Source organism: Malus domestica, chromosome 12, assembly GCF_042453785.1.
Source record: "Malus domestica chromosome 12, GDT2T_hap1".
Taxonomy (NCBI): domain Eukaryota; kingdom Viridiplantae; phylum Streptophyta; class Magnoliopsida; order Rosales; family Rosaceae; genus Malus; species Malus domestica.
In genome coordinates, this window is record NC_091672.1 from 9,066,688 (window position 1) to 9,092,809 (window position 26,122).

A 26,122-nucleotide genomic window follows, 5' to 3' on the forward strand; every position below is an offset into this window, starting at 1 on the left:
TGCATCTTAATTTTTAATTTATTCTATTTCAAATTCTAAAAATCATTAATAAACAAAAAGTGTTAATGGAGGGGTGCGAAATCAATTTTGAACAATTTCCATTTGATATTTACTATAAGCACACAAACCAAATAAACATTAACTAATTAATCAACTAGAAAATGTAATACATATAATATTTAAATTATGGGGATTTTAAAAAACATAATTTGAGACATATTATATTTTATACTTCACTAATTTACTCTAAAATATATTCTCCTAAAATAATTGGTTTGTTCGTGTCATGTTAGCAATAATTAAAATTGACCAACGTTAATTAAGAGACATTTTAATGAATAAGCTAAAACAAAACTTCGTGGATCATCATTGGTGACCCAGTCTAACCGAATTTGTTAGTCACTAGGATGACCCAACTCTATTAACTGGGCGTCAAGCACAATTTTTAAGCCCGGTCATGTCTGCTCTTAATCCTTACAGATAATTAATTATGCCCAGAAGTTTGAATTGGTTTTAATCTTCTGTATAAATTTCCTCACATGCCAAGTTTGAATTGATTGTTATATTCTGTATAAATTTCCTCATATGCCAGTAATGTTTTTCTTGGATATTATCAGGGAGGCTTCCTGCAAATGTCAAAATGTCTGGGGACGTTGTACTGAATGGGAACAAAAGAAGCAGAAACTGCACAGATATTGTAAGTGTAACTTAGGACATCCTTCAAATGAACATATGACCCGCAAGTTTTGTTCTCATAATTATATGAATTAAAGACCCAAATAATGTGTGTTAATTTTTGTATGCCTGCAATATTTCAGTCATATGTAACTCAAGAGGACTTTTTCCAGGGATCACTCACAGTCAGAAACTCTAACATATTCAGCTCATATAAGGCTCCCTTGTAAAATGACCAAAGAGGAGAAGAATGAGGTGGTAGAAAACACTATCACAAAAATGGGGCTTCAAGATATCGCTGGAAGTAACATCGGAAACTGGCATTTGAGAGGCATAAGTAATGGAGAAAAGAGGAGACTCAGCATATGTATTGAAGTACTTACACAACCTCATGTGTTCCTGCTTGATGAACCCACCAGCGGCCTCGACAGTGCTTCCTCTTTCTTTGTGATATGGACACTGAGAAACATTGCTGGTGATGAAAGAATAGTCATTTGCTCCATTCACTAACCTAGTATCGATGTCTTCAATCTCTTCGACGACCTGCTCCTCTTAGCAGGAGGTGAAACTGTTTATTTTGGAGAAGCAAAGATTGCTGTAAAGGTAAATTTCATTGTTCTAAAAATCCCCGCCTAAGTGCTAGGCAGATGATCACTGCCCCGATTAATGCCTAGACGTTTGAATATTAAGAAAGAGCGCCTAAACCTCCTAAGGCACCGCCTAGGCACCCGCCTAGCCGCCCAGACTCGCCTAGTCACCCGCCTAGGTTGCGACTCACTTAGACAGAAAGTAGATAACTTTTATTTTGCATTTTTTTCCCAATAAATTGTAAGAAACTTGTTGAATACTTAAATGAATACATATTACATGCATGTTCTTCCAATACCTCATAATATATATGTCATTCTATTTTGTAGTTTATAATGAAATTATATATATTTTAAGTATAAACAAATACTTGTTTATACGAAATATAATAGATCTACTTAAATCCGCCTAGTCTGCCTAGGCACCCGACTAGCGCCTAACATCTTTTAGAATCTTGGTAATTTTATTGATTACATTGGAGAAGCAAAATATATGGCCGTATTCTGAACCCTGTATTTCCTTTGTAAGATATTGATCAACTTGTACACTAATACGTTCGCGGCTTTAGAATGATTGCTTGCTAATGGTTTTACATTCTTATACTTCAGTTCTTCGCTGATGCCGGATTTCCTTGCCCAACACGAAAAAATCCTCCAGACCACTTCCTTCGATGCATTAGTTCAGACTTTGACAAAGTTCTAGCAGCTCTTTTGCTATCTCAAAGGATTAATTATGTATGTGCACCCTTTTCTTTCTTTTTCTATAAAAAGGTTTAATTTTTCGTAAGTTAAAATGCTTTTGTTATTTTCTTGGCAGGCATCTACATATTCTTTCATTTCCCAAAACAACCTGACAACAGATGAGATCAAAGGAAGGCTAATCAATGCGTACCAGTTGTCCGCATTATCAACAGATGCAAGAAAAAGGATCCGAGAAATCTTGCTCACTGTATGCAGTACTTAATTGAAACTAAATAGAAGAACGGCATACCTGTTAAGCAGAATACGTGGAAGTTAATTACTGAAAGACTGTAGGAACGTGCATTTCGTTTTTTATATTACTACTCATATATACTAGTTCTTGACCATGTCTAATCACTCTTAACATCGCAGGAAAAACCGGCGGGAAAATCAAACAAGGGAAGTAGTGCCATTTGGGGGAAGCTGCTATGTACATTGATCAGTCGATCTTCAATAAACATGTCTAGAGATATTGGGTACTATTGGTTAAGAAGTGTGTTCTACATACTAATTGCAGTGAGTGCTGGCTCTTTCTTTTTCCACATTGGAACGAACAATCAAGCAATGATTGCAAGAGAAAAGTGTGATGGTTTCATTTATGGCTTAATGATCTGCTTGTCTATTGGAGGCATACCCTTCGTTATTGAAGAACTAAAGGTAGACTGATGAATTCTTATAGAAATAATGTTAATTATGCAATATTCTTTTACAGGACAATATATATCTTATGTTGTTAAACTATGAATCTGGAACAATAATAACGTGATCAGTTCTACTCTGTGACAACATAAGTCTAATAGAGAACATTAGCCAATAAAATTTAATCCCGTCTTTTTAAAATCCCATGCAGGTATTTAGGCGGGAAAGACTTGGCGGGCATTATGGGGAAGCATTGTTTGTGCTCTCCAACTTCCTCTGCTCACTCCCTTTCGTGGTTGGCATGGCTTTCTCTTCTGGAACAATACTATACCACATGGTCAAATTTCACTCAAGATTCTCTCATTACTTGTATTTTTGCATCAATATCTTCTGCTACATTGCTGTCACAGAAGGAGCCGCTTTAATTGCGGCAGCACTGGTTCCCAACCTCTTGATGGCCGTAGGAGCTGCAGCCGGCATAACAGTAAGCCATACCTCAATTCATTTCTCCCAGTCAAAATCATAACAAGTTTTGGATAATGCTAGAGAAATTAATTTTTCCGTCAAGTAATGCTAGAGATATCAATTATTTTCTAATATTTTTTGTACACATAGGTATTCATGATGATGCCATCTCTTCCTTTCCAAAGGATGGTTGACCTACCAAAAATCTTTTGGCGATATCCCATGTCATACCTCAGCTATGCAGCATGGTCAATACAGGTACGAAGTAATAAACATTTCCGAGATGCTATGGTCAGTAGTGCACATGAATGATTCCTGACTGTTCATGCGTGTAATTAACAATCAGAAATTGCTCACGTGTGCCTAAGTGACTAACCTTAGTAAAATCTAAGTCCTTTCCAAACGCATCTCAACTACAGGGTCAAATGAAAATATGTTAGAAGTACTTTATGATTTTCTATAATACTAATTTATAATTGGTGAGTGATTTTCTAAAATTCCCATTGGGACAAAAGTATTCACCATATAAATTAGAATTATGATTTTTCAAAATAATCATTTAGAACAGTATTTGGATATTCAATGATTCTCAAAAGATTCAATCAGACACAAAAATATGTCGTTATTGACATTGAACAATAGAGTTCTGGAAAGAGAAAACATGGTTACTCAGTTATTCGATATGGACCAAAATGATCAATTAGTAAACTGATGCCACTTTCCAATTTTCTCTCAAAAGATAATTATCATCGTAATCAGAATTGATGACCAAACAAAACATTGGTTTAAGCAAAATAAACCAATACATCTTTAAATAAAAATTTAATCAGTGTTGTCTATAAAAGTCATTAGTATTTAGAATTTGCATAAAATAACCAATAGATATGCACAAATCAGTGAAACAATATCACATAACAAAACTAGTTTTGAAGTACCAAAATTCAACAGTACTACTTTAGTTTGCAAATTCACTAAAAACTCAATTCTCTTTAGATTGTCTTGAAAATTTTCAAGTATGAACTAGACATATATGACTACTATTTTGAAAAGTTTTATGATTTTTAAAATTTTATAAGCGAGCCAAAAATGAATTCAAAAAGAGAGGTGCTGCAGAAATAGCAGAAAATGTTCAGTACATACCTGAGATTACAAATTCACCAAATATTCATTGTTCATCTGATATACATCAAAATTTTCAGACATAAAGTAAACATAACAATATGTTATTTCCCAAAATTTCGACATTTTTGAGATTTTACAAGTGTACTAAAAACAAATTCGAAATAAGTTGTGCTGCTGAAACAACAGAAATTCTGCAAAACATACCCGAGACTAAATAATTCACCAAAACTTCAATCTTCCTCCAATGTGCATGAAAATTTTCAGAAATGAAGTAGACATATAAATTTACTGTCCCCTAAAATTCCATAATTTGTTCGATTTTACAAGTGGGCTAAAAATAAAATCGAATGGAATGTGCGGCAGAAACCCCATAAATTCTGCAGTACAGCCTCGAGATTAAAAAATTTACCAATAATTCATTTTCAAACCAATGCTCATGAAAATTTTCATATTTAAAAAAAACATCTCAATTCATATCATAATAAAATTTCATGAATTTAGGAGTTGCGTAGGTATATCAAAATAATATCACAAACATATTATGCTGCAAAATTCCAGTAACATAGTATCACAGTTAAAAACAATTTACCATAAATGCATTTCTTGTACAAAAAGGATGAAAATTTTTCTGTGTATACAATCCATTATATAATATAACATGACAAATTTTCACAAAGTTCGGAGTTAGGAAAATCTATCAAAATCGTAATCAAATAGGACACGTTGTAAGGTATGCAAAACTCCATCAGTATTTCCTAAGCTCTACCAAAATTTCAGATTTATTCATAATTTAAATAAAACCAATTTACAATCTTTAATATGCTCAAAACATTAAAATTTCTTAAATAAATTAAAGGTTCATTTCATTAGATAAATAACCTATAATATGCCCAAAACATTAAAATTTCTCAAACAAATTTGTTGACTCACAAAATAGTTGGTTTGGACAAAATAAACCAATCTATATGTATCAAAATTAGGCTTATATAAGGAACAATATCTCAACATTATTAATCGATCTCAACCATTAGTCATAAAATCCAAAAGAAATCACAAGCCTGGTGAGTGCATGATACATATCCAAATTTAAAATATGGAAACATGAAATCCAAAATACGTAACTCCTTAATTCTAAAAGATTCCTTATAATAGATTTTATTAGTAAATGAAATGAGTTAATTCAAATCAAATACAAAACGGGTAAATTAATTGCAATATTAATCTAGCTTAAATTCCCATAATAGTTGTATTGTGATGCTGTAGACATCAAAATTTCGGTAAATAAATGTTGACCGATAAATCAAAGTTTCAACGCTCATGTATTACATAAATTTTACACGTAGCGTGTGTCGAAACAAAAAATCGAAATAAGTTGGAAAAGTCATCAAACAGGACACGTGTCAACACCTGGCAGAAATGACTTATTTCATCTAGAATATTATATTCAAAATTAGGCCTTGGAAAATTCTATAAATAGAAGTCAATTTCATTCATTAGAGGAAACGAATTCATATTACACCTTGAAGCTCTGAAGCTCTGAAACTCCGAAGCTCTCAAGCATCCAGGTTCCCGAAGAATCAAGAAAGCGTTCTTCGTTCTTCGTTCATCGTTCTTCCAAGATCAAGCCCCAACGGCCCTTGGATCAACAATCATCCACCTTCAAGATCAAGCCCCAAAAGCCCTTGAAGAACTTCCACCAATTCAAGATCAAGCCCTGACGGCCCTTGAAGAAAGTGTTCATCGTTCATCATCCGTTCATCCTAAGATCAAGCCCTAACAGCCATTTGGATCAACAACGTCGACAAATCCACACATCCAACCGTCATTCAAGATGAAAGCCCAAAAGCCCTTGAAGGTCCGTTCATCACCGTTATTCAAGATCAAGCCCAAAAGCCCCTTGAAGATCCGTTCATCACCGTTATTCAAGATCAAGCCTCAACGGCCCTTGAAGAAATGCTCATCCTCAAGACCAAGCCCCAACGGCTCCTTGAAGATCCGCTCAAATCCACCTTCAAGATCAAGCTCAACGGCCCTTGAAGAACGTTCATCCTTAGATCAAGCCCAAAGGCCCTTTGGATCAATCGCACATCCACAAATCAACACCTTACGGAGATCGAATCAGAGGATCAAATTTGAAAGATATTGTAACTCAAAATCATCAAATACAAATATTATTTTGTGTGCGTTGTTCTTGTCTTTTTCGTTTTAGGAAATTTTCGTGTTCATAAATTTGGCACGCCCGGTGGGACAATCTCTACCTCTCATCTCTTTCTCTGCTCAAGAAATTCAAGCACACTTCCAAAATCAATGGTATCAAGCAAAAGACAAGCTGTTCTTGCAAAGGGAAGAAGCCTGAGCACTTTCACCATGAACGGAGCATCCATTGGCGCCACAACTACTCTTCAACAAACCACCTCAAAGTTGATGCCGCTAAGGGAGCAAATGGAGCATCAAAGACGCAAGCCCGTCATCAACCTAACCTCGTTAGGAGCATCGAAGCATGCCGTTGAGGCACATCAGATGGCATCCCAAAGCGGCCAACGGGGTCCTTCATCAACACCCTGGATGCCTGTAGAGTTGCGTATGATGGTTGCACAAGTCATGACCATCGGCATTACCTCCATTGAAGAACAATTGGCTCAAATGAATGAAGCGATTGCAAGGCTAACACGGATTGTTGAAGAAAAAGACTTGCAAATTGCTGCACTCGTCAGCCGACTGGAGCCACAGGACGGCGAGAACCCCGACCTAGAGGATGATCCACTAAAGAGAGCAGCTGGCGAAGAAGAGGAGCTTCCGGTGGAGAAAATCGATATGAAGCAGAAGCCAGACTAAGCAGGGGCACTCATGGGATCTCTTTCTATCCAGCAGCTGCAGGAGATGATCACCAACACCATCAAGGCATAGTACGAAGGGAGCTCACATACCTCTTTGTTCTACTCGAAGCCATACTCTAAGAAGATTGATGCCCTGAAGATGCCAAGGGGTTATCAACCACCAAAATTCATACAGTTTGATGGAAAAGGAAACCCAAAGCAGCACGTTGCACATTTCGTCGAAACTTGCAACAACGCGGGGACAGAGGAAGACTACCTCGCCAAGCAGTTTGTGCGCTCACTGAAAGGAAACGCCTTTGAGTGGTACACGGATCTAGAGCCTGAGTCCATCAACAACTGGGAGCAATTGGAAAGATAATTCCTTAACCTTTTCTACAGCACCCGCCGCACTGTAAGCATGCTGGAGCTCATAAGTACGAAGCAATGGAAAGATGAGCCGGTCATTGACTACATCAACAGATGGCGCACTCTAAGCCTAGACTGCAAAGACAGGCTCTCGGAGACCTTTTCAATCGAGATGTGCGTCCAAGGCATGCAATGGGGTTTGCAATACATCCTTCAAGGCATCAAACCACGAACCTTCGAAGAGCTAGCCACCTGCGCCCATGACATGGAGTTAAGCATCACCCATCATGGGAAGAAGGAACCGATCGTCAACTACAAGAACGACAAAGTTCTTGAGACAAAGGTAGAGAAGGCTGCGTGGAAATCCACCAAGAAAGTAATGACAGTCAACACAGCTCCCGTCAAAATCTCTACACAAGGCAAGGCGATTCAAGTCGAAGCTTTTAGTAATCAAGAGATGTGTAGACGTACTTTGAAGGAGCTCGAGGAGAAGACTTATCCATTCCCCGACTTTGATGTGGTTGCCATGTTAGAATACTTGCTGGAAAAGAAGGTGATCGGCTTGCCTGAGTGCAGACGGCCAGAAGAGATGAATCACACCGGCAGTCCAAGGTACTGTAAATTCCACCGCTTCATCAGTCATCCGACAGAAAAGTGCTTTGTGCTGAAAGATCTCATCATGAAGCTGGCTCAGAAAGGAATCATCGAGCTAGATCTTGACGATGTGGTGAAGTCAAACTATACCACCATCACTTCTAGCTCTTCCGACTCAAAGTTTTTACCTCAACCTCCGGGGGCATCCTCCAAGACAAGCAAAGTTGAAGGATGGACTCAAGTCACTCCTAAGAAATTGCACAAGAAGCATACGTCTCCTCCACAAGTCCGCCAATCGGAAAGGGGGCAAAACAGCTCTTGTCAACCTTCAAAGTAACGTGAACGTGTTGAAGATGATGAAATTGCGACACAAAGATCGTCCGTTGCCATCACGATGCACGACTTCTTACCCGAAGACTTCTTCAATCACACGGTCAAAGCTCCTTGCTATGAAGATTGTGAGGAACGACTCTCCCGGATCGTTTGACGAACCACCGAGGCTCCTCGCCTGCATGAGCCTAAACTGCATGGCACAAAGCTCCTGGTCTGCATGAGCATAAAAGGTAACACCAATGCTCCTTGTTCGCATGAGCCTAAACTGCACGAACCAATGCTCATTGTTCGCACGAGCCTAAACTACACAAACCAAAGCTCCTTGTCCACATGAGCCTAAACTGTAGGACACGAAGCTCCTTGTTCGCACGAGCCTAAACTGCACGAACCAATGCTCCTCGTTCGCACGAGCCTACAAGGCGACAACCAAAGCTCCTTGTCCACACGAGCCTAAACTGTAGGACACGAAGCTCCTTGTTCGCACGAGCCTAAACTGCACGAACCAATGCTCCTCTTTCGCACGAGCCTAAAAGGCGACAACCAAAGCTTATTGTCCGCACAAGCATAAACTGTAGGACACGAAGCTCCTTGTTCGCACGAGCCTAAACTGCACGAACCAATGCTCCTCGTTCGCACGAGCCTAAAAGACGACAACCAAAGCTCATTGTCCGTATAAGCATAAAAGGCGACACCAAAACGCTCCTTGCCTGCACGAGCCTAAAACTGCACACGGCAACAAACACTCATTGCCTGCACGAGCCTAAACTGCACACGGCAACAAACGCTCATTGCCTGCACGAGTTGAAACTGCAAACGGCACAAAAAAGAAAATACCAAAAAAATATGTATGTATTTGAACTACGTTACGACTTGATCTCTTCTTTGGAGGGGTACGTATGCAGCTTGAATATTCAAAATTTCGAGTCCAATCACATCAAAATATAAATAAATGTTTAAAAAAAATGCAGTGGTTATGCAATAGCAGGCGATGCAAGGTAACAAGAATGCAGTGGCGGTGCAATGGTTGTGTAATGGCAGTGGCAAACAGCAACGGTGAAGAACTTCATTAACCGCCGTCAAACGACTAGCCGGTCATGAAACCTCGACTGTAGCTCTCCGTCTGTGGCAAACAACGATGGCGAAGAACTTCAATAACCGTTGTCAAACGACTAGCCGGTTATGAAGCTCAACGCATTACATTCTGCCTCAAGCTCCAAACGGCAAGGGCAAGTAGCAAGACCGTCGACACCAGCTTCGTCACTTTAGCCACCATGCTTCAAACGATGAAGAAACTTCAATGACCGCCGTCAAACGACTAGCCGGTCATGCAACTTGACGCTTTACATTCTGCCTCAAGCTCCAAGCAGCAACGGCAAGCAGCAAAGTTGTCAGCATCAGCTTCGTCATTCTGGCCACCATGCTTTAAAAGATGAAGAAACTTCAATGACCGCCGTCAAACGACTAGCCGGTCATGCAACTCGATGTTTTACATTCTGCCTCAAGCTCCAAGTAGCAACGACAAGCAGCAAGGATGTCAGCATCAGCTTCGTCACTCTGGCCACCATGCTTCAAACGATGAAGAAACTTCAATGACCGCCGTCAAACGACTAGCCGGTCATGCAACTCGACACTTTACATTCTGCCTTAAGCTTCAAGCAGCAATGGGAAGCAGCAAGGCTATCAGCACCAGCTTCGTCACTCTGGCCACCATGCTCCAATCAACGAAGAGACTTCAATGACTGCCATCAAACGACTAGCTGGTCATGAAGCTTGCCACCTTACATTCTGCCTCAAGCGCCACATAGCAAATCCCCGTTGCAGTCTCATGCACAAACCCTAGGCAGCAGAAAGCACAGATATGCCCACGTCCTTCTCACTCCAAATACCACGTCTCTGAAAGCTTCGTTAGGGTCCCAACATCATGCTCTGCCTTCTCCAAAATTAAAGATTCCTAGCATCACATCAAAATAAAATATATATATATATATATATATGTTTTATTAAATAGGTCAATTCTATTTAAAAAAAATATGTGTATATGTATGTCTCGGCCCAGCAGCAGAAGGACACACAGATGAACAACAGGTTCGTCATCGAGCACAGGCCCAAAAGCCCAGAACCAGTTGATGCCATTAGATATAGCCCAGGCCCTTCAGAACCATAGACCAAATCCAGGCCCATCTCCTTCATTGTCCACCAATTACAAATCCGGGCCCAGCTCTCAAAGCCTATCTTCATAAGTGCCACTCTCTCTGCTGAAATAGCTGCGGGGAATGTGAAACCGAGCGAATCGATGGTCTCGACGATCGTCCTTCCTTCTCCACCATTATGCCGCATACTCTCGTCTTCTCTCGGTCAGAGATCCACAAAGCCTTTAGATGAAATGGTTCAGGATTAGGGTTCAAAGGTGCTGGGATCAGATAGATTTGCAAAGCTTCAGAGGAAATGGTAGATCTGCTCTCGTCTTCTCTCGTCAGCTCTCATCTTCCCCCGCGACGCAACTGCAGCTCAGCAGCAACCTCTGCCATACGCTCCACAGACCTGTCGCTGCAACGCCCGTGCCCACCAGGCTAGCTTCCTCGTCGCCCAACTCGACCAGCCACCAAACTCTCTTGCTTTCGCGTAACCATCGAAATGAAGACAACGAACAGTGAAGAAACAGTGACTGAGTATGTCTCGGACTAGGCCGATTTGACCTAGGAGCGCCTGATCAATATCTTGGGACGGCTCATCCCGGAGTAACGATAGATAGGGCCGATGCTGGTCTGCAAGCCGTGGCTGCCGATGTGCAAAGAGCTCTGCCTCAACTCCAACACCCCCAAGGCCGTCACTCTACAACGCCGTCTTCTCCACCATCCCCAACAACCACAGTTCTCCCGCACCTCCACTGTGACTCCTCCATCTCAACAGCTCTTCCACCAAGCGTCATCTCCTCCTTCAAATCACCGCCAGATCTTCAATAGTCTCCTGGTTGAGGTCCTCAGCTCCGAAAGTGTTCGAGGGTTGATGTCATGGGCTTGGGTTCTATCCCTCGTCACTCCCACCAACTCCAAGCGAAGCAGCAACAGCTTGCGATCCTCGTCAACAAGGTAGCACGAAGAGGACAACCTCAAATGGTTGTACTTACCTTGCTCTGCCCATCGCCCACAACTTCCCCGAGCTGGTTACTACCAGCCAAATACAACACATCGCGATGTTGATCAAGGACGACGACGTTTTGGTTCTTATTCATTACAGGGACCTCACACGCTTCACGGAGAGATCCTCGAATGACCAGGCAGTGCTTGAAGACGGCGTTCATGGCTTTGGCACCGAACCTGCATGAGCTGTCGTGGACAATGCGGAGCCGCTTCAAGGAGAACTCCTCGAGCGCAGAAATTGCATCGTCGTCACTAGCTCCTCATGCTCGTCAGTACATGCAGAGAAAGAACCTTTTCATGCCCTCCGCTGCCCTTCGTCCTTCCCTGCAAATTCCTCAACCCGTCATCCAAATTTATACAAAAAAAAATATAATAAAAAAAAAGATGGTGATCAAAGTAGTGCTGCACCACGTGAAAAGAAAGAAGAAAAAAATATAAAAAAAATGAAAAGCTGTGCAATGGTGCACGACATGAGGAAAGAAGAAAATAAAAATAAAAAAAAAATGATGAAAAGGGAATGGAATGGTGGTCAGCACCGAAAAAAAAAATATAATAAAAAAAATGAAAAGCTGAGATTGCACCATGTGCGGGAAAAGAAAAGATAATAAAAAAAAATGATGATGGAACTTGGTGCATCCAACACCAAGAGAAAAAAAATTGCATTGAGAGAAATAAAGTCCATTTCATTGATTTCTCTGGAAAATTATAGAGGGAACATTTACATGCCAAAAAAAAAAAAAAAAAAAAAAAGCAAAAGCCTTCATTGATCAGGTGGCGCCTCAGTACTCGGCGGAGCCCCAGATCGGAGAGCCCCAAAGGGTGATTATTCAGAGCCTTAGTACTAGGCAGAACCCCAGGAGGAGGAGGCACCGAAGGTTGATCATTTGGAGCTTCATTACATGGTACAACCCCAGAAGACGAAGGCAAATGCTGTTGGAACAAACCCATAAACCTCTGATGATCAAGTAAAATCTGACCATCAGATTCCTGCATCTGGTCAATCTTCCTCTTCATGTTTGTAACATAGTTATGTGCGAGCCTGTGCAACTGTTTATTCTCATGCTTGAGCCCTCTAATCTCCTGTTTGAGACTCATCACTTCAGCCGCCAATGATTCAACTTGACGGGTTCGAGCAAATAGACGTTGGGCCATATTAGACACAGAACCTGCACACTGCACACTGAAAGCCAGAGAATCCTTAACAGCCAATTCATCAGACCGTTTGGAAAGCAGTCTGTTATCTTTCGGAGTGACAAGGTTCCGGGCCACCACCGCAGCGGTCATATCATTCTTCATCACCGAGTCCCCGATGGTAAGAGGACCAGTAGGGGATATGAAGGTTGGGCGCCATATGTTGTCTGGAGAAGGCGGGATTGCCTCTTCACCAAGGTTCAAGTTAAAATGACGGTCGGAGGGTCCAGACATTTTCAAAGGTGTTAAAAAAGGAGGAGGTCGGACGAATCAAGATCTTAGAAGTGCAAGAAGGGAGTTTCTACAAGCGAAAATTCAAGTGTTCTTTGAAACGAACTGCATGCCTCTATAAAAAATCAGCACTCGACGAGATTTCAGAGATCGAAAAGGCGAGCTCAGAATTCAAAGAGGCCAATTCAAAAATCGAAGAGGCAAGCTCAGAAATCGGAGAGGCATCTTGCTTTTCCAAACGTGTCAGCATTCGTCACACGCAAACTCAGCTTTGCGGAAATCACGGGCAATTTGTCGAAGCGCCGATCCCAGATATCGAATAGGCGCCAGTCTTTTTCAGCTTCGTCAACACCTGTCACATGCACACTCAGCTTGGCGGAAATTACGGACAATTTGTCAAAGATTTCTGATAAAGAACAAAGCACGTGAAGCCATACTGATCAATCACACAATGGTTGCCGACACGAGTGAAAGAATAGTACCTCTACAGGTATTAAAGAACTTCCTATAACTGTCCACCTTCACCCTCCATAGCAAGGCAGACATACAGAACATTTCTTCATCTCCGAGAATACCTTCCCAACGAAGCCTCTCGAGTCACTCAGTGTTCCTTATTCCTTGGGGTACCTCTGCAAACAAATGACATCAAAGCAAAAGTATCTCATATCACCAGGGTAGAAAGCAAGAATATCTCATATCATGCGTTCTCCCTGTCATTTCCTTTGTCCTTGTTCTTACCTGTAAAGACAAGGATAAAGAAAGCAATATGCCGGAACCTCCACTCAAACTCGGGTAAGGAACCGACTGCTTGGAACCCTTCCTTGATTGCCTACCTAGCACTGCTCTCGAAGTACCCATTATCTCAACATCTTATGCTTTCAAAGAAGCTGCCACATCTGCCTGGAGAACAAATAAGGCAAGTGAAAATAATACCTTGCAGCATGTGGAGACAACGTGCAGAAGGAACAAACAGAGAAGAACCTGCACAGTCAATTCAGCAGAAGGAGTCCAAGTTGAGGAACTCAAAAAGCTGCCACATCTGCCTGAAGAAATAAGCAGAGAAGAATGCAGCCTGCATAGTCAACTCAGCAGAAGGAGTCTGAACTGAGGAACTCGAGAAGATGCCACATTCTGCCAGAAGAATAGATAAGGCAAGGGAAAATGATACATTGAAGCATGTGGAGACAAGCATAACAAAGCACGTGCCGATTCATCCGCTACTTCTTTAAAATCAAAAGTATCTCATATCATTAGGGTTGCAATCATTATGGGTGGAGGACTCGTTTTGACCCTCAAATTCTTGGGTTGACTCACTAGGCGTTGTGGGCTGCACGTGCCGATTCACCAACCTTGAATCAAATCCTTAAAGATCAAGTCACCAACTGGAAGAAGAGCCCATCAATCATGAAAATCATACCGTTGACCAAACTGCTCAGGTGTGAATTAGAAAGATTGAACAAAGCAACAAGTCATCACCTTCCCCTCGTGCCTACTTGCCATGTGTTCGAGTCAACCTTCAAGAATCAAGCCTCAACAGCCCTTGAAGAAGCTTCTAGCCAAATTCAAAATCAAGCCTCGACGGCCTTGGAAGAAATCACAAGTCCGATTCAAGATCAAGTATCCACCACCCTTGAATCAAATCCAGTTCAAGAATAAGCTGTGGAAAGTCAACAAGCGCAAAAACAAATACGTGCCAATTCATCCACTACCAAAAGCCAAGGATCATCTACCACATGAAGCTCCTTGTGGTCCAATTTCAACCTTCAAGATCAAGCCTCGACAGCCCTTTAAGAAATCTCAAGCCCAATTCAAGATCAAGCCTCAACGGCCCCTAAAGAAATCTCTAGCCCAATTCAAGATCAAGCCTCGATGGCCCTTGGATCGACACCTACAGTAAGGGACTTCAAAAACGCATCTCCTACACGTGACAAGCACATGTATACAACGCGCCTTGAAGTGGGGGCATTTGTAGACATCAAAATTTCGGTAAATAAATGTTGACCGATAAATCAAAGTTTCAACGCTCATGTATTACATAAATTTTACACGTAGCGTGTGTCTAAACAAAAAATCGAAATAAGTTGGAAAAGTCATCAAACAGGACACGTGTCAACACCTGGCAGAAATGACTTATTTCATCTGGAATATTATATTCAAAATTAGGCCTTGGAAAATTCTATAAATAGAAGCCAATTTCATTCATTAGAGGAAACGAATTCATATTACACCTTGAAGTTCTGAAGCTCTGAAACTCCGAAGCTCTCAAGCATCCAGGTTCCCGAAGAATCAAGAAAGCCTTCTTCGTTCTTCGTTCATCGTTCTTCCAAGATCAAGCCCCAACGGCCCTTGGATCAACAATCATCCACCTTCAAGATCAAGCCCCAAAGGCTCTTGAAGAACTTCCACCAATTCAAGTTCAAGCCCCGACGGCCCTTGAAGAAAGTGTTCATCGTTCATCATCGTTCATCATCCGTTCATCCTAAGATCAAGCCCCAACGGCCCTTTGGATCAACAATGTCGACAAATCCACACATCCAACCGTCCTTCAAGATCAAAGCCCAAAAGCCCTTGAAGGTCCGTTCATCACCGTTATTCAAGATCAAGCCCGAAAGCCCCTTGAAGATCCGTTCATCACTGTTCTTCAAGATCAAGCCCAAAAGCCCCTTGAAGATCCGTTCATCACCGTTATTCAAGATCAAGCCTCAACGACCCTTGAAGAAACGCTCATCCTCAAGATCAAGCCCCAACAGCTCCTTGAAGATCCGCTCAAATCCACCTTCAAGATCAAACTCAACGGCCCTTGAAGAACGTTCATCCTTAGATCAAGCCCAAAGGCCTTTTGGATCAATCGCACATCCACAAATCAACACCTTACAGAGATCGAATCAGAGGATCAAATTTGAAAGAGATTGTAACCCAAAATCATCAAATACAAATATTATTTTGTGCACGTTGTTCTTGTCTCTTTCGTTTCAGGAAATTTTCGTGTTCACAGATGCACAACCCAAATTCAAGGAGACTACTAATTTCCCTTTTAAGAAAACGTATTAAAATAATTTCTCCTTATATGGGCAATATCAATAATTATGAAAATACTTTTAATCTCACAATAAAACAATTAATGGAATATATTTTAAATTTAGAATCTCCTCCAATTTAGATGATAACTACCAATTGATTTTAAAATCAATTCCATAAGGAAATCTACATACAACAACAAAATAAATTAGTCAACATTAAATTAAATTGATTAGGAGATTGCTAACATAATTAGAAAATTGCAACATGTTTAATGCAATTCTTCCCTTCAATAGAACATCATTAGGATTATTGATATTAATTAAGAATAAGAGTATGTAAGCAGAAGCATGAAATCCCAGAAACTAATACCAAAATCCATATTAATTCGTAGGAAAATTTGTATTCGAAAACAATTATAATTCATGTAATTTATTCAAAAGAAAAATTGATATAAATTGTAATTCAAATTAAATCTTACCCAAGTTGTCTCCTAACAAGAAGTTATTCTCGTCGGAAAGTGCCAAGAGAGCCAAAACCATAAGGAAATATTCAAGCTTCAAATATTAGGTTGTAAAGTAGTGCATGAAAATTATATAACCAAAAACCCAAATTAAAAAATTATTTTTACCAAAATATAAGTAAAAAATAATTTATCTCATATAATTAACATCAATTTTATATATATTATTAACCATGAAAAATCATTGCACACCAACACAAAATTGCGGAAGCATCAAAACCAATTTTCATGAGATGGAACAGTAGAAGGCATCCAACCAAAACGATAAGCAAATTTTCTTTAGTATGTGAATCATCTTCAATAAACAAATTTGCTTATACCTTTATATCGGACCCTAAGCTTGTTGTGCGGCTCTGATACCACATGTAAGACATATTCTGAAATCACAACAACAAGACAATAGGATCACGAATAAATCAAATCAATATGAAATAGAGATCGACTAATTATATTGAACTTATCTGTAGAATTCGGAAGACATGGTTATGAAGGTGAAGCCATTGATCCTTGCGAACAAAGTAGAAGAAGTCTTCTACTTCCAGTACCTCTCAATGAACTCTACTATGGAAATAGGCTTATAGTTTTCGTGAGTTTCTATCAGTATGGAAGCAGGGACGGCTCCTAGGTTATATAGCTAGGGTTTCAATCAATTCCTCCCTATTATCGGAAAGGATATCAACCCAAATTATATCTCATCAATTATAGTCCCATCATGACTCTTATTCCTTGTATTTACTTAATAAAGGCCCTTAATTGATTGCATGTAATTAGGACTCCAATATGTTTATTTCCTTAAGGCACCGAGAGTCCTAAAGATTTCATTAACTTGATTGCCAAGTCAACTATTCACTCAATTATTCTCGGCATAATTTATTGTCATTCACAAAATGGTTTTACAGGAGCAATTTGTCTCCTATTCCAAGAGACACACAACTCTTCATCCATTATCTTCTCAAGAGGGTCTTGGATCACCACTTCCATAGTGTGATTGACATCTTTTTCTTTTGGCTAGTGATTTTCACATTGCCGTTTTCTCATTCACTCATTCTCTTATTCTAGTCTCTTGATTTTTAATCGATTTATCCAGCTTGAGATTCCAAACAATGAAGAAAGGTGAGGTGAGTATGAGGAGACAACAGTGAGAATCACTTCACTTTTTTTTTCTTCGCTTTTTGTTAACTCTCTTTGTATAAGAATAAGGGTGAACAAATTAAATGAAGGTTTATTAATTTCTCATTGTGAACTATAAGAAAAGAAATATTAGCCAAAAGAGCAATTTCGCATTGAAAAATTGAAAGATGGGACTTGTCAGTTCATACTTCGTAATGTAAAAGATGCTAAACCCCACTAAGATTACAATGGATGGAAATACAAGATCGGAAAATAAAATTCCGTAACGATGCATTGACAACTCTGCATGTATGGTAATCTACAATATAGTTGATCAATACAAGCTACAATATTGTGTAAAATGAAGGCCTTACTCAACTAGCCTGTTTGGGAAGAACAAAATTGAACCACAAAATGAGGACATCAGGCAAACTAGAATCTTTAACCTTCTCATCTATTTGCTTGAATAAATTGTCAATACTCGCTCTTCATTTTGACCCCCGATACAGTCCTACAAACAAGCATCGAACAATTAGGGTCACGAACAACCAGAAACCATGTAGATGCAAGTTATATGTGGCAACATGAATATTGAGAAAGGACTGAACACAAGCTGTCACCTAGCACAGGTCACGGTCATGCCTTTCCTCTAAACAGAAATTCTCAATTTCAAATGTTCCAAATCTCGGGATTAAAGCGAAATCAAAGAAGATAGGCATTTATAACACTTCATACCTCAGACAACCGAAAAATCACTAAAGGAAATAAGAAATCAGTTTATGCATGCAAGCTATAAGAAAATTAAAGCAACGGTAGGTAGCAAGAACTCCATGGCCTAAACAAGAAGACCATACAACAATATGCATGCATGAACAAAATTTTTGACCAACCTGATCATTTCCTTATTTTTGAAGAACTGAACACATGGTGTACCCATAATTCCAGTTGCTTCTACTACTTCCGGATCTTCCTCAATCTCAATTTCAACAAAATGTACATTATGGTCGAATTCATCTATCACCTGACTTTAGACAAAGTAAAGCACATCCTCGATTAGTGAAATATTTGGTGAATCAATGATAGACATGCTGTCACTGAAAATGTTAAAAGGCAGACAAACTTCTCTTTCCCAAGTGAACGTACACCACCAAGAACTGAACCACAGAACTTACCGTACCAAGAATTGGCTTCAAAGTCCTACATGGGCCACATGTTGGTGCTGTATATAATACACATATAAGCCTTGGACTTTCATGATACAATTTTCGTAGGGCATACTGAAATGCAAAGACAAGAAAAGTTATTATAACACGAACTCGGAATATAACTACTAAAAGTTCTATCATAAATAAATAAATAAAACTCTTCCATTAGATAATATGTGAACTCATCAGATCGTGCTAGCAAATAGGCAAAAGATCACATGCCTGGCCACGGTGCTTTGTAAGAGTAATGTCAAACCCTTCTTGAACATCCATGCTTGAGGGTTCCTTCTTAGCCTCTTCAGTAACGGGCTGTCAAATGTAAATAGATGAGAAGGATGGTTTTCATGAACAGTGATATCAAAGACTATTACAATTGAATTTCCCTAGAAACAAAGAGTTATTGGATTAATTCCTCCGCAGGAAAAAATAAAAGTAACACAGTTTTAGTCAATCTTTATTTTGGGCGATAATGTCACAATTAATTTCAGTAATATATGTATAATTTCTAAAAACAATGGTGGAAGAAATTAAGTAGACCTGGAATTGTGAACTGGACTTTTTAATCATACAATAATTTAAATGAAAATGATGATGTTTAATCAGAAATTTATATTACAACCAGACGACATTAAGCAATGGCAGGTCTAATAGTATAACTGTCATATATATACCTCTGAACACAGCAGCATCATCCAGCAGATAAAACATAGAAAAGATAAAGTTAAACTTCAATACAAGTTATATACCTGGTGAAACTCAATAATGAGATCTTTTCCCACAAGATATCTCTCAACTGATAAAGCGGCAATGCATCCGGATCCTGCTGCTGTTACGGCTTGCCTCCATTCATGGTCCTATTGAGGTACATGACAAGGGATTACAAATAGTATAATTGATGAGTTTTGCAAATATATAATAAATTTGGGTGATAAAAATAGGTTTGATCTTTCTTTGTTTTTTTTTTCTTTTCTTGGACTGCAGAACACGGGTTTCAATTTGAAAAAACTAGAATTTTATTAAAATGGTTACTACGATATATATTCAACCATCAGACACAAGACACAGAGGAAAATAAATGTAATTAGATGAGAAAGTAAGCACAACAAACAAACAACTCACCTTAATATATTAGTGGTGTGCACACATGCCTAAGTAATTCGCAGTGACCAACCATACAAGTGGAATTTAGATGATTTCCCATAACATCAGAATATCAATGTTAAGAAAAGTTTAATTAACACTAACCTGTCTTGCATTGCTCTAGAAGCCCTTAGTTGATCTCTACGCACAAGGAGATGAATATGACGAGCATATTTCTTGAGGTATAAAGCTTCCTCTGTAGCTGTATCACCCCCTCCAACCACAGCAAGAACTTGGCCCTTAAACAATGGTGATGCTCCATCGCAAATTGCACAAGCACTAATTCCCCTACTCCAAAATTCATCTTCACGGGGAATCCTGAGCCGTTTTGCAGTAGCTCCTGTGGCAAAAATTAGACTGTTGCACTTTGTTGATGCACAAAATCAGCGAGGACTTTGGTACAACAGAAAGTGTTAAGTTTGTGACCTTCACTAAATTTCTCAACTTTGTTGGCAATCACCTTAACATTCTCTCTTTTGAAGTTTCATCTTGTATCTTCGGTTCAGAGTCCTTCATGTATAGGCGTAGGTGTACCTTGCTCATTGAAAATATAAAATGAACTTGTACTTTGATAGCTTAGTTATTTTTTGACTGTTGGCGGATGGAGAGAGGATCAAATGTTTGAATATTCTATGCCTATTTATGTAGTTGAAGATCCATATTGAATGAAATTCTGATTAGGTAAATATAAGATTTTGATGGGGTTCCAACTTCCATGTGTTGAAAGAAAAATGATGATGTCAAGTTAATCTTGAATTGGGTTGAATAAATTTGTTGATAATTTTTTTAGGAACCCAGGGCCGGGAGTAGTTTGCTACTTCTGTCCACCTCAGTGAACCTCATAATTCAAGTGTACATGCATGATCTATTAAGGACTCAGTGGTAGGGGAGGATCGAATTGCTCAATATTTACTTGTAGTTCTAAATTCATGAGGGACACCTTTTCACTGGAAGAACTCTAACAATAGGAGAATGGAAGTGATTCAATATGGAGCCGAAGACAAAGTTGATTACAGTCTTAAGAACCTTCGACCTAATAGAAGGAAGGTGCCAAATAAGTCTGATATGTTATACATTGAGGTAACGGAGATTACTGTAGTCTTGTCTGTCCTTCCATATAGCAAGTTTTAATAGGGATAATGTCAAACTTCCTATGCTTAGTCACTTTGTTTGAACACTAACAGAAGAACATTCTTTCTGGAAACAAACAGAGATTTTTTTATTTTATTTATATTTCATAAACCTGGTACTAGTTTTCTGACTTGGAGAAACCACATTGTAGATTAAATACTAAAGCAAAGGCGTCTCACATCGCATCATGAATGTTGTTTGTATCATACTTTGGGCCTCCGTATTTAGATCTCGTATAAATACTCGGGGGACTTAAATGTAATTATGTAATAAAAGGAGGGGCAAATATGTAAAAAGGGGAGGAGCCCTTATTCTATAAAAGGGTCTCCTCACCCTCACAAACCTCAAGCCTCCTCACATCCCCTAAGCTCTAAGCTCTCTCAAAGCTCTCACTCTCATATTCAGAGCTCTCTCTCCCTCAGAAATACAATATCAATGTGGACGTAGCCCAAACCTTGGGGTGAACCACGATACATTTTGTGTTATTTACATTTTTTGCAGATTCACGGTTGGATTTACGTTGTTCCAAGACCTCTGGTTTTGTGCATCAACATTTGGCGCCGTTTGTGGGAATCGATACGAAAGGTTGTGTCGGTTCTCTTTCATTTTTTCACCTCCGCCGTGAATCTGCAGAAACCGAAGAACCAAACACCTGCACAGTCACTGCAAGACCCAGGTCTCCCGCTCCAGCTCCCAGTCACGGTGGCAGCGATGGAAACACAATCACAACCTCTCTCTCTCTATCACACAAATTCTCTTTCTATCTCCACAAGTTCTTGATGTTGTGAACGGATCCTAAAGGGCAAAAGAAGGAGACGGTTTTTGTCCAAAACCAAAAATGTATCAAAACACAGTAGGCTGCAACTTTGACCCAAACTCCATCCCTGAATCTGCGGCAGAGAGCTTGCTCGACCTCAACCCGCTTTCCCCACCACCACCGCCGCCTCCATAACAACGGCAAGTTCTCATGCCTTGTTCAGACACCCACCACCATAATAACACCACCACCAACAACGGGTTTGGGGTCGAAGAAAACATCACTCTCTCCATAGAAGAGCTTTCTTATCATCATCACCATCAGCAAAATCATCATTCCTCCATGGAAACCCACACAACAACACCACTAACCATAACAACGAAATCAACAATTCCCATTTGGTGCCAACAAATTGGGACAACAATATTCATGGAGTCCATGATCAGATGCAGCAATAAGTCCCGGATAGTACTACTACTGCGACTTCTACCCCTTACCCACAACCACCTGACCTTCTCAACTTTTTCAGCTTACCCAGATGCTCCCCTTCCTCTCGTCTCCAAAATTCATCCATCACCTTCACAAACCCCATCCCAAAAACCTCAAATTTTTTGAGCTCTTTGGAGTCCCTCGGAGACCTCCCCAGCGCGATTGACACCCCACAAGGGACGGTTTCTTCCGTTCTCTATGACCCGATTTTCCATTTGAACCTCCATCCACAGCCGCCATTATTCAGGGAGTTGCTTCAGTCTCTGCCGCATGGGTACATCTTGCCTGGCTCAGGAAACGGGTCGCTGTTCAGTAGCGGCGGCGATAAGAGAAAGAGGAGCGGATGAGGGGTTCTGTATAACCCAGATGTAGATGAAAGTCTTGGGAGGTAGTTTGATAGTGGAATTTTGGAGTTCTCAAGAAGAAAATGTGTGGGAGAGAAAGGAGCAAGATGCACAAACAAGATGGACGAGGGGTGGAGGATTAGGTTCCAAGCGGACAGCGACTCGGAGATCTCGAAGGGGTTCTGCTCGTGCCTGATTTGGATGCTCGACGGCGCAGAGACGGGTGAGGTTATGGCAGTGGAGACGCAGGATTTGCAGGACGTAAATGTGGGGGTGTACGGGAAGGTGAATTCGAGAGTGAACACGTGGCACAATGTGCTGCTGGCGATGCAGAGGAAGACTCAGGCTTTGGTGACGAAGCGAAAGCAGGGGATACGGGGAATAAGGAGTAATGAGATTCTCGTGGTGGTCTCCTTCTACAAGTTCACTGATTTTCCTAACCATAATCACCTGCAGCAACCATTGAAGCAGCTCTATGAAGAACTGCCTTGTGGACTTCCTCATTGCCGGAGACTAGAAACAAAGCTCACTGTTCTGCACTTGCATGGGAACACAGCTGATCTGGGTCAGATGTACGAGTTGTCTAGTGAGCTGAGTCTCCACCTTCGAGTCAACTTGGTAGAGTATGATTATTTAGGTTACGGACAGTCTCTCCTACCAGCCTTCGTGGCCTATCATCTCAAGATGGGGGAAAGCAAAAGTAACGCAGAAAACAAAAGGTCCCAGCAATAACTAGGCAGTGGGAAAAGAAATAAAAGCAGAAAAGAGAAAGTAAAAGCAAAAGAAAGCAGAAAAGGAAAAGCCGAAAAGAAGATGCTCTACTATTCCACTACTCCACTATCCCACGGGATAACATGATTAAAGATAAGAAGATGCCCACCAAGGTTTCCCGTCTCCACTTTCTGTTGGACCAAAAGATGACCATCAACATGCTGAAAACATGTAATTTATTTTTCTTATCTTTCGGAGACATCTATATAAACCCCATCAAAGGGTAATAACAACAACAACAAAGCCTTTTCCCACTAAGTGGGGTCGGCTATATGAATCCTAGAACGCCATTGCGCTCGGTTTTGTGTCATGTCCTCCGTTAGATCCAAGTACTCTAAGTCTTTTCTTAGAGTCTCTTCCAAAGTTGTCCTAGGTCTTCCTCTACCCCTTCGGCCCTGAACCTCTGTCCCGTAGTCACATCTTCGAAGGGTCGCCAGCCCATATACCCAAAAGAGCCAGGCCCTCTATTATCACCAACCAGGTGATCAAAAGTACGTCCAGTACTATAAAAAATTATTCGGCACCCTGCCACTATTACCACCAACCAGGTGATCAAAGGGTAATAATAATAAAAAATAAAAGGGCAAGCCCAAAATAATGGGCTGGCGAAGGCCCATATACCCAAAAGAGCCAGGCCCTCTATTATCACCAACCAGGTGATCAAAAGTACGTCCAGTACTATAAAAAATTATTCGGCACCCTGCCACTATTACCACCAACCAGGTGATCAAAAGTACGCCCAGTACTACAAAAAATTATTCGGCAGCCCGCCGCTATTACCACCAACCAGGTGATCAAAAGTACGCCCAGTACTCTAAAATTATTCGGCAACCTGCCGCTATTATCACCAACCAGGTGATCAAAAGTATGCCCAGTACTCCAAATTTATTCGGCACCCTGCCGCTATTATCACCAACCAGGTGATCAAAAGTACGCCCAGTACTCCAAAATTATTCAACACCCTGCCGCTATTATCACCAACCAGGTGATCAAAAGTACGTCCAGTACTTCAAAATTATACATGAGCATTACTCATGTCAATCATACATAAACATTCATGACCATCACTCATGTCAATCATACATAAACATTCATGACCATCATTCATGTCAACATTCATGAGCATCACTCATGTTAACATTCATAAGCATCACTCATGTCAACATCCGTGAGCATCACTCATGTCAATTAACATAAACATTCATGAGCATCACTCATGTCAATCTAGCTTCAAAAGCTTCATTTACAGAGTTCTAGCTTCGAAAGCTTCATTTACAAAGCTCTAGCTTCAAAAGCTTCATTTACAAAAGCTCCAGCTTCGAAAGCTTCAGTTACAGAGCTCTAGCTTCAAAGCTTCACTTGCAAAGCTTCACCTACAAAGCTTCAATGCAGGTTATACAAATACTGCCTCCGAACAGCCGCCACTTCGCCCCATACATGGATTCAATTTGAAGTCTCCAGCCAACAGACTCTATTGATCGAAGACTTGGGGGACTACATTATCTACCATATATTGGGCCTCATGAAAAATACTTAGGGGACTTAGCCCATTATTTATATACTGAGGAGCGAGCCCTTATTCTATAAAAGGGACTTCCTCACTTTCATTAGAAAGCACCCATCACTTATGTATTGAGGAGCGAGCCCTTATTCTATAAAAGGGACTCCCTCACCATCATTAGAGAGCATCAACTCTACCCCATCGCTTATGTATTGAGGAGCGAGCCCTTATTTTATAAAAGGGACTCCCTCACTTTCATTAGAGAGCATCGCCGCCAGCTGAGTAACCACCTCGCCGCGAGCATCACTCCTAACCCATTACTTATGTATTGAGGAACGAGCCCTTATTCTATAAAAAGGACTCCCTTACCTTCAACGCCACAAGCCGAACCAACCAAGGCAACATAAGCCACAAGCAGAGCAGTCTCGCAACATGTGCTATTTCTAGTTGAGCATCATTTCAAATTAAGCATCGCCTCACATCAAGTATCAGTCCTAGACGACATCTAGTTACTTCAGCCCACACATGGACTGAATTTCAAGTCTCCAGCCAAAAGACTCTCTTGACTGAAGACTTAGGGGACTATTATTTGTACCATACTTAAGGCCTCCGTATTTAGATTTCGTATAAATACTTGGAGGACTTAAATGTAATTATGTAATAAAAGAGGGGCAAATATGTAAAAAGGGAAAGAGCCCTTATTCTATAAAAGGGTCTTCTCACCCTCACAAACCTCAAGCCTCCTCATATCCCCTAAGCTCTAAGCTCTCTCAAAGCTCTCACTCTCATATTCAGAGCTCTCTCTCCCTCAGAAATACAATATCAGTGTGGAAGTAGCCCAAACCTTGGGGTGAACCACGATACATCTTGTGTTATTTACATTTCTTACAGATTCACGGTCCGATTTACGTTGTTCTAAGACTTCCGGTTTTGTGCATCAACAAATGACATTGCTGTAATTTGTTTAAAAGTAGGCATTATAGGAGCACGACAATACTCTATTTGGTAGTTTTACCTGGATTAAAGTGCTGAGGTAAAGGATTCTCACATTCATGTATGATACCATCTTTGCTTGTTGGAGTCGTCACCAATGCCATTTGTAAAGGTACGGTCAATTTCGGATGCTGGTATTACAAGTCGAAACTACTTGGTGGTTGATGCCATGCCATTTGGGATTTGCAGCTTACGTTCAGATTGCTTAGTAGAAGGTAGACAAGTATTAGACAATCAAGG

At 40.4% G+C, this 26,122-nt stretch overlaps 1 protein-coding gene and 2 pseudogenes across 1 annotated transcript; 2 read left to right on the forward strand and 1 right to left on the reverse strand.

The window, feature by feature from the left end:
- The first annotated feature begins 506 nt into the window (after positions 1-506).
- The window catches only part of LOC103413618 (ABC transporter G family member 12-like), a 45,217-nt pseudogene continuing 19,601 nt past the window's right edge, over positions 507-26,122 (forward strand).
- LOC103449785 (thioredoxin reductase NTRC-like) lies at positions 17,821-19,847 on the reverse strand. Its single transcript, XM_029090555.2, has 5 exons — positions 19,503-19,847; positions 18,979-19,065; positions 18,724-18,828; positions 18,442-18,572; positions 17,821-18,062 (listed from the first exon to the last, which is right to left on the reverse strand). The coding sequence occupies exons 2-5, from the start codon at positions 19,027-19,029 to the stop codon at positions 18,026-18,028; spliced, it is 324 nt and encodes a 107-aa protein (XP_028946388.1). The 5' UTR covers positions 19,030-19,065; positions 19,503-19,847; the 3' UTR covers positions 17,821-18,025.
- Positions 21,854-23,349, forward strand: LOC108174773 (uncharacterized; annotated as a pseudogene).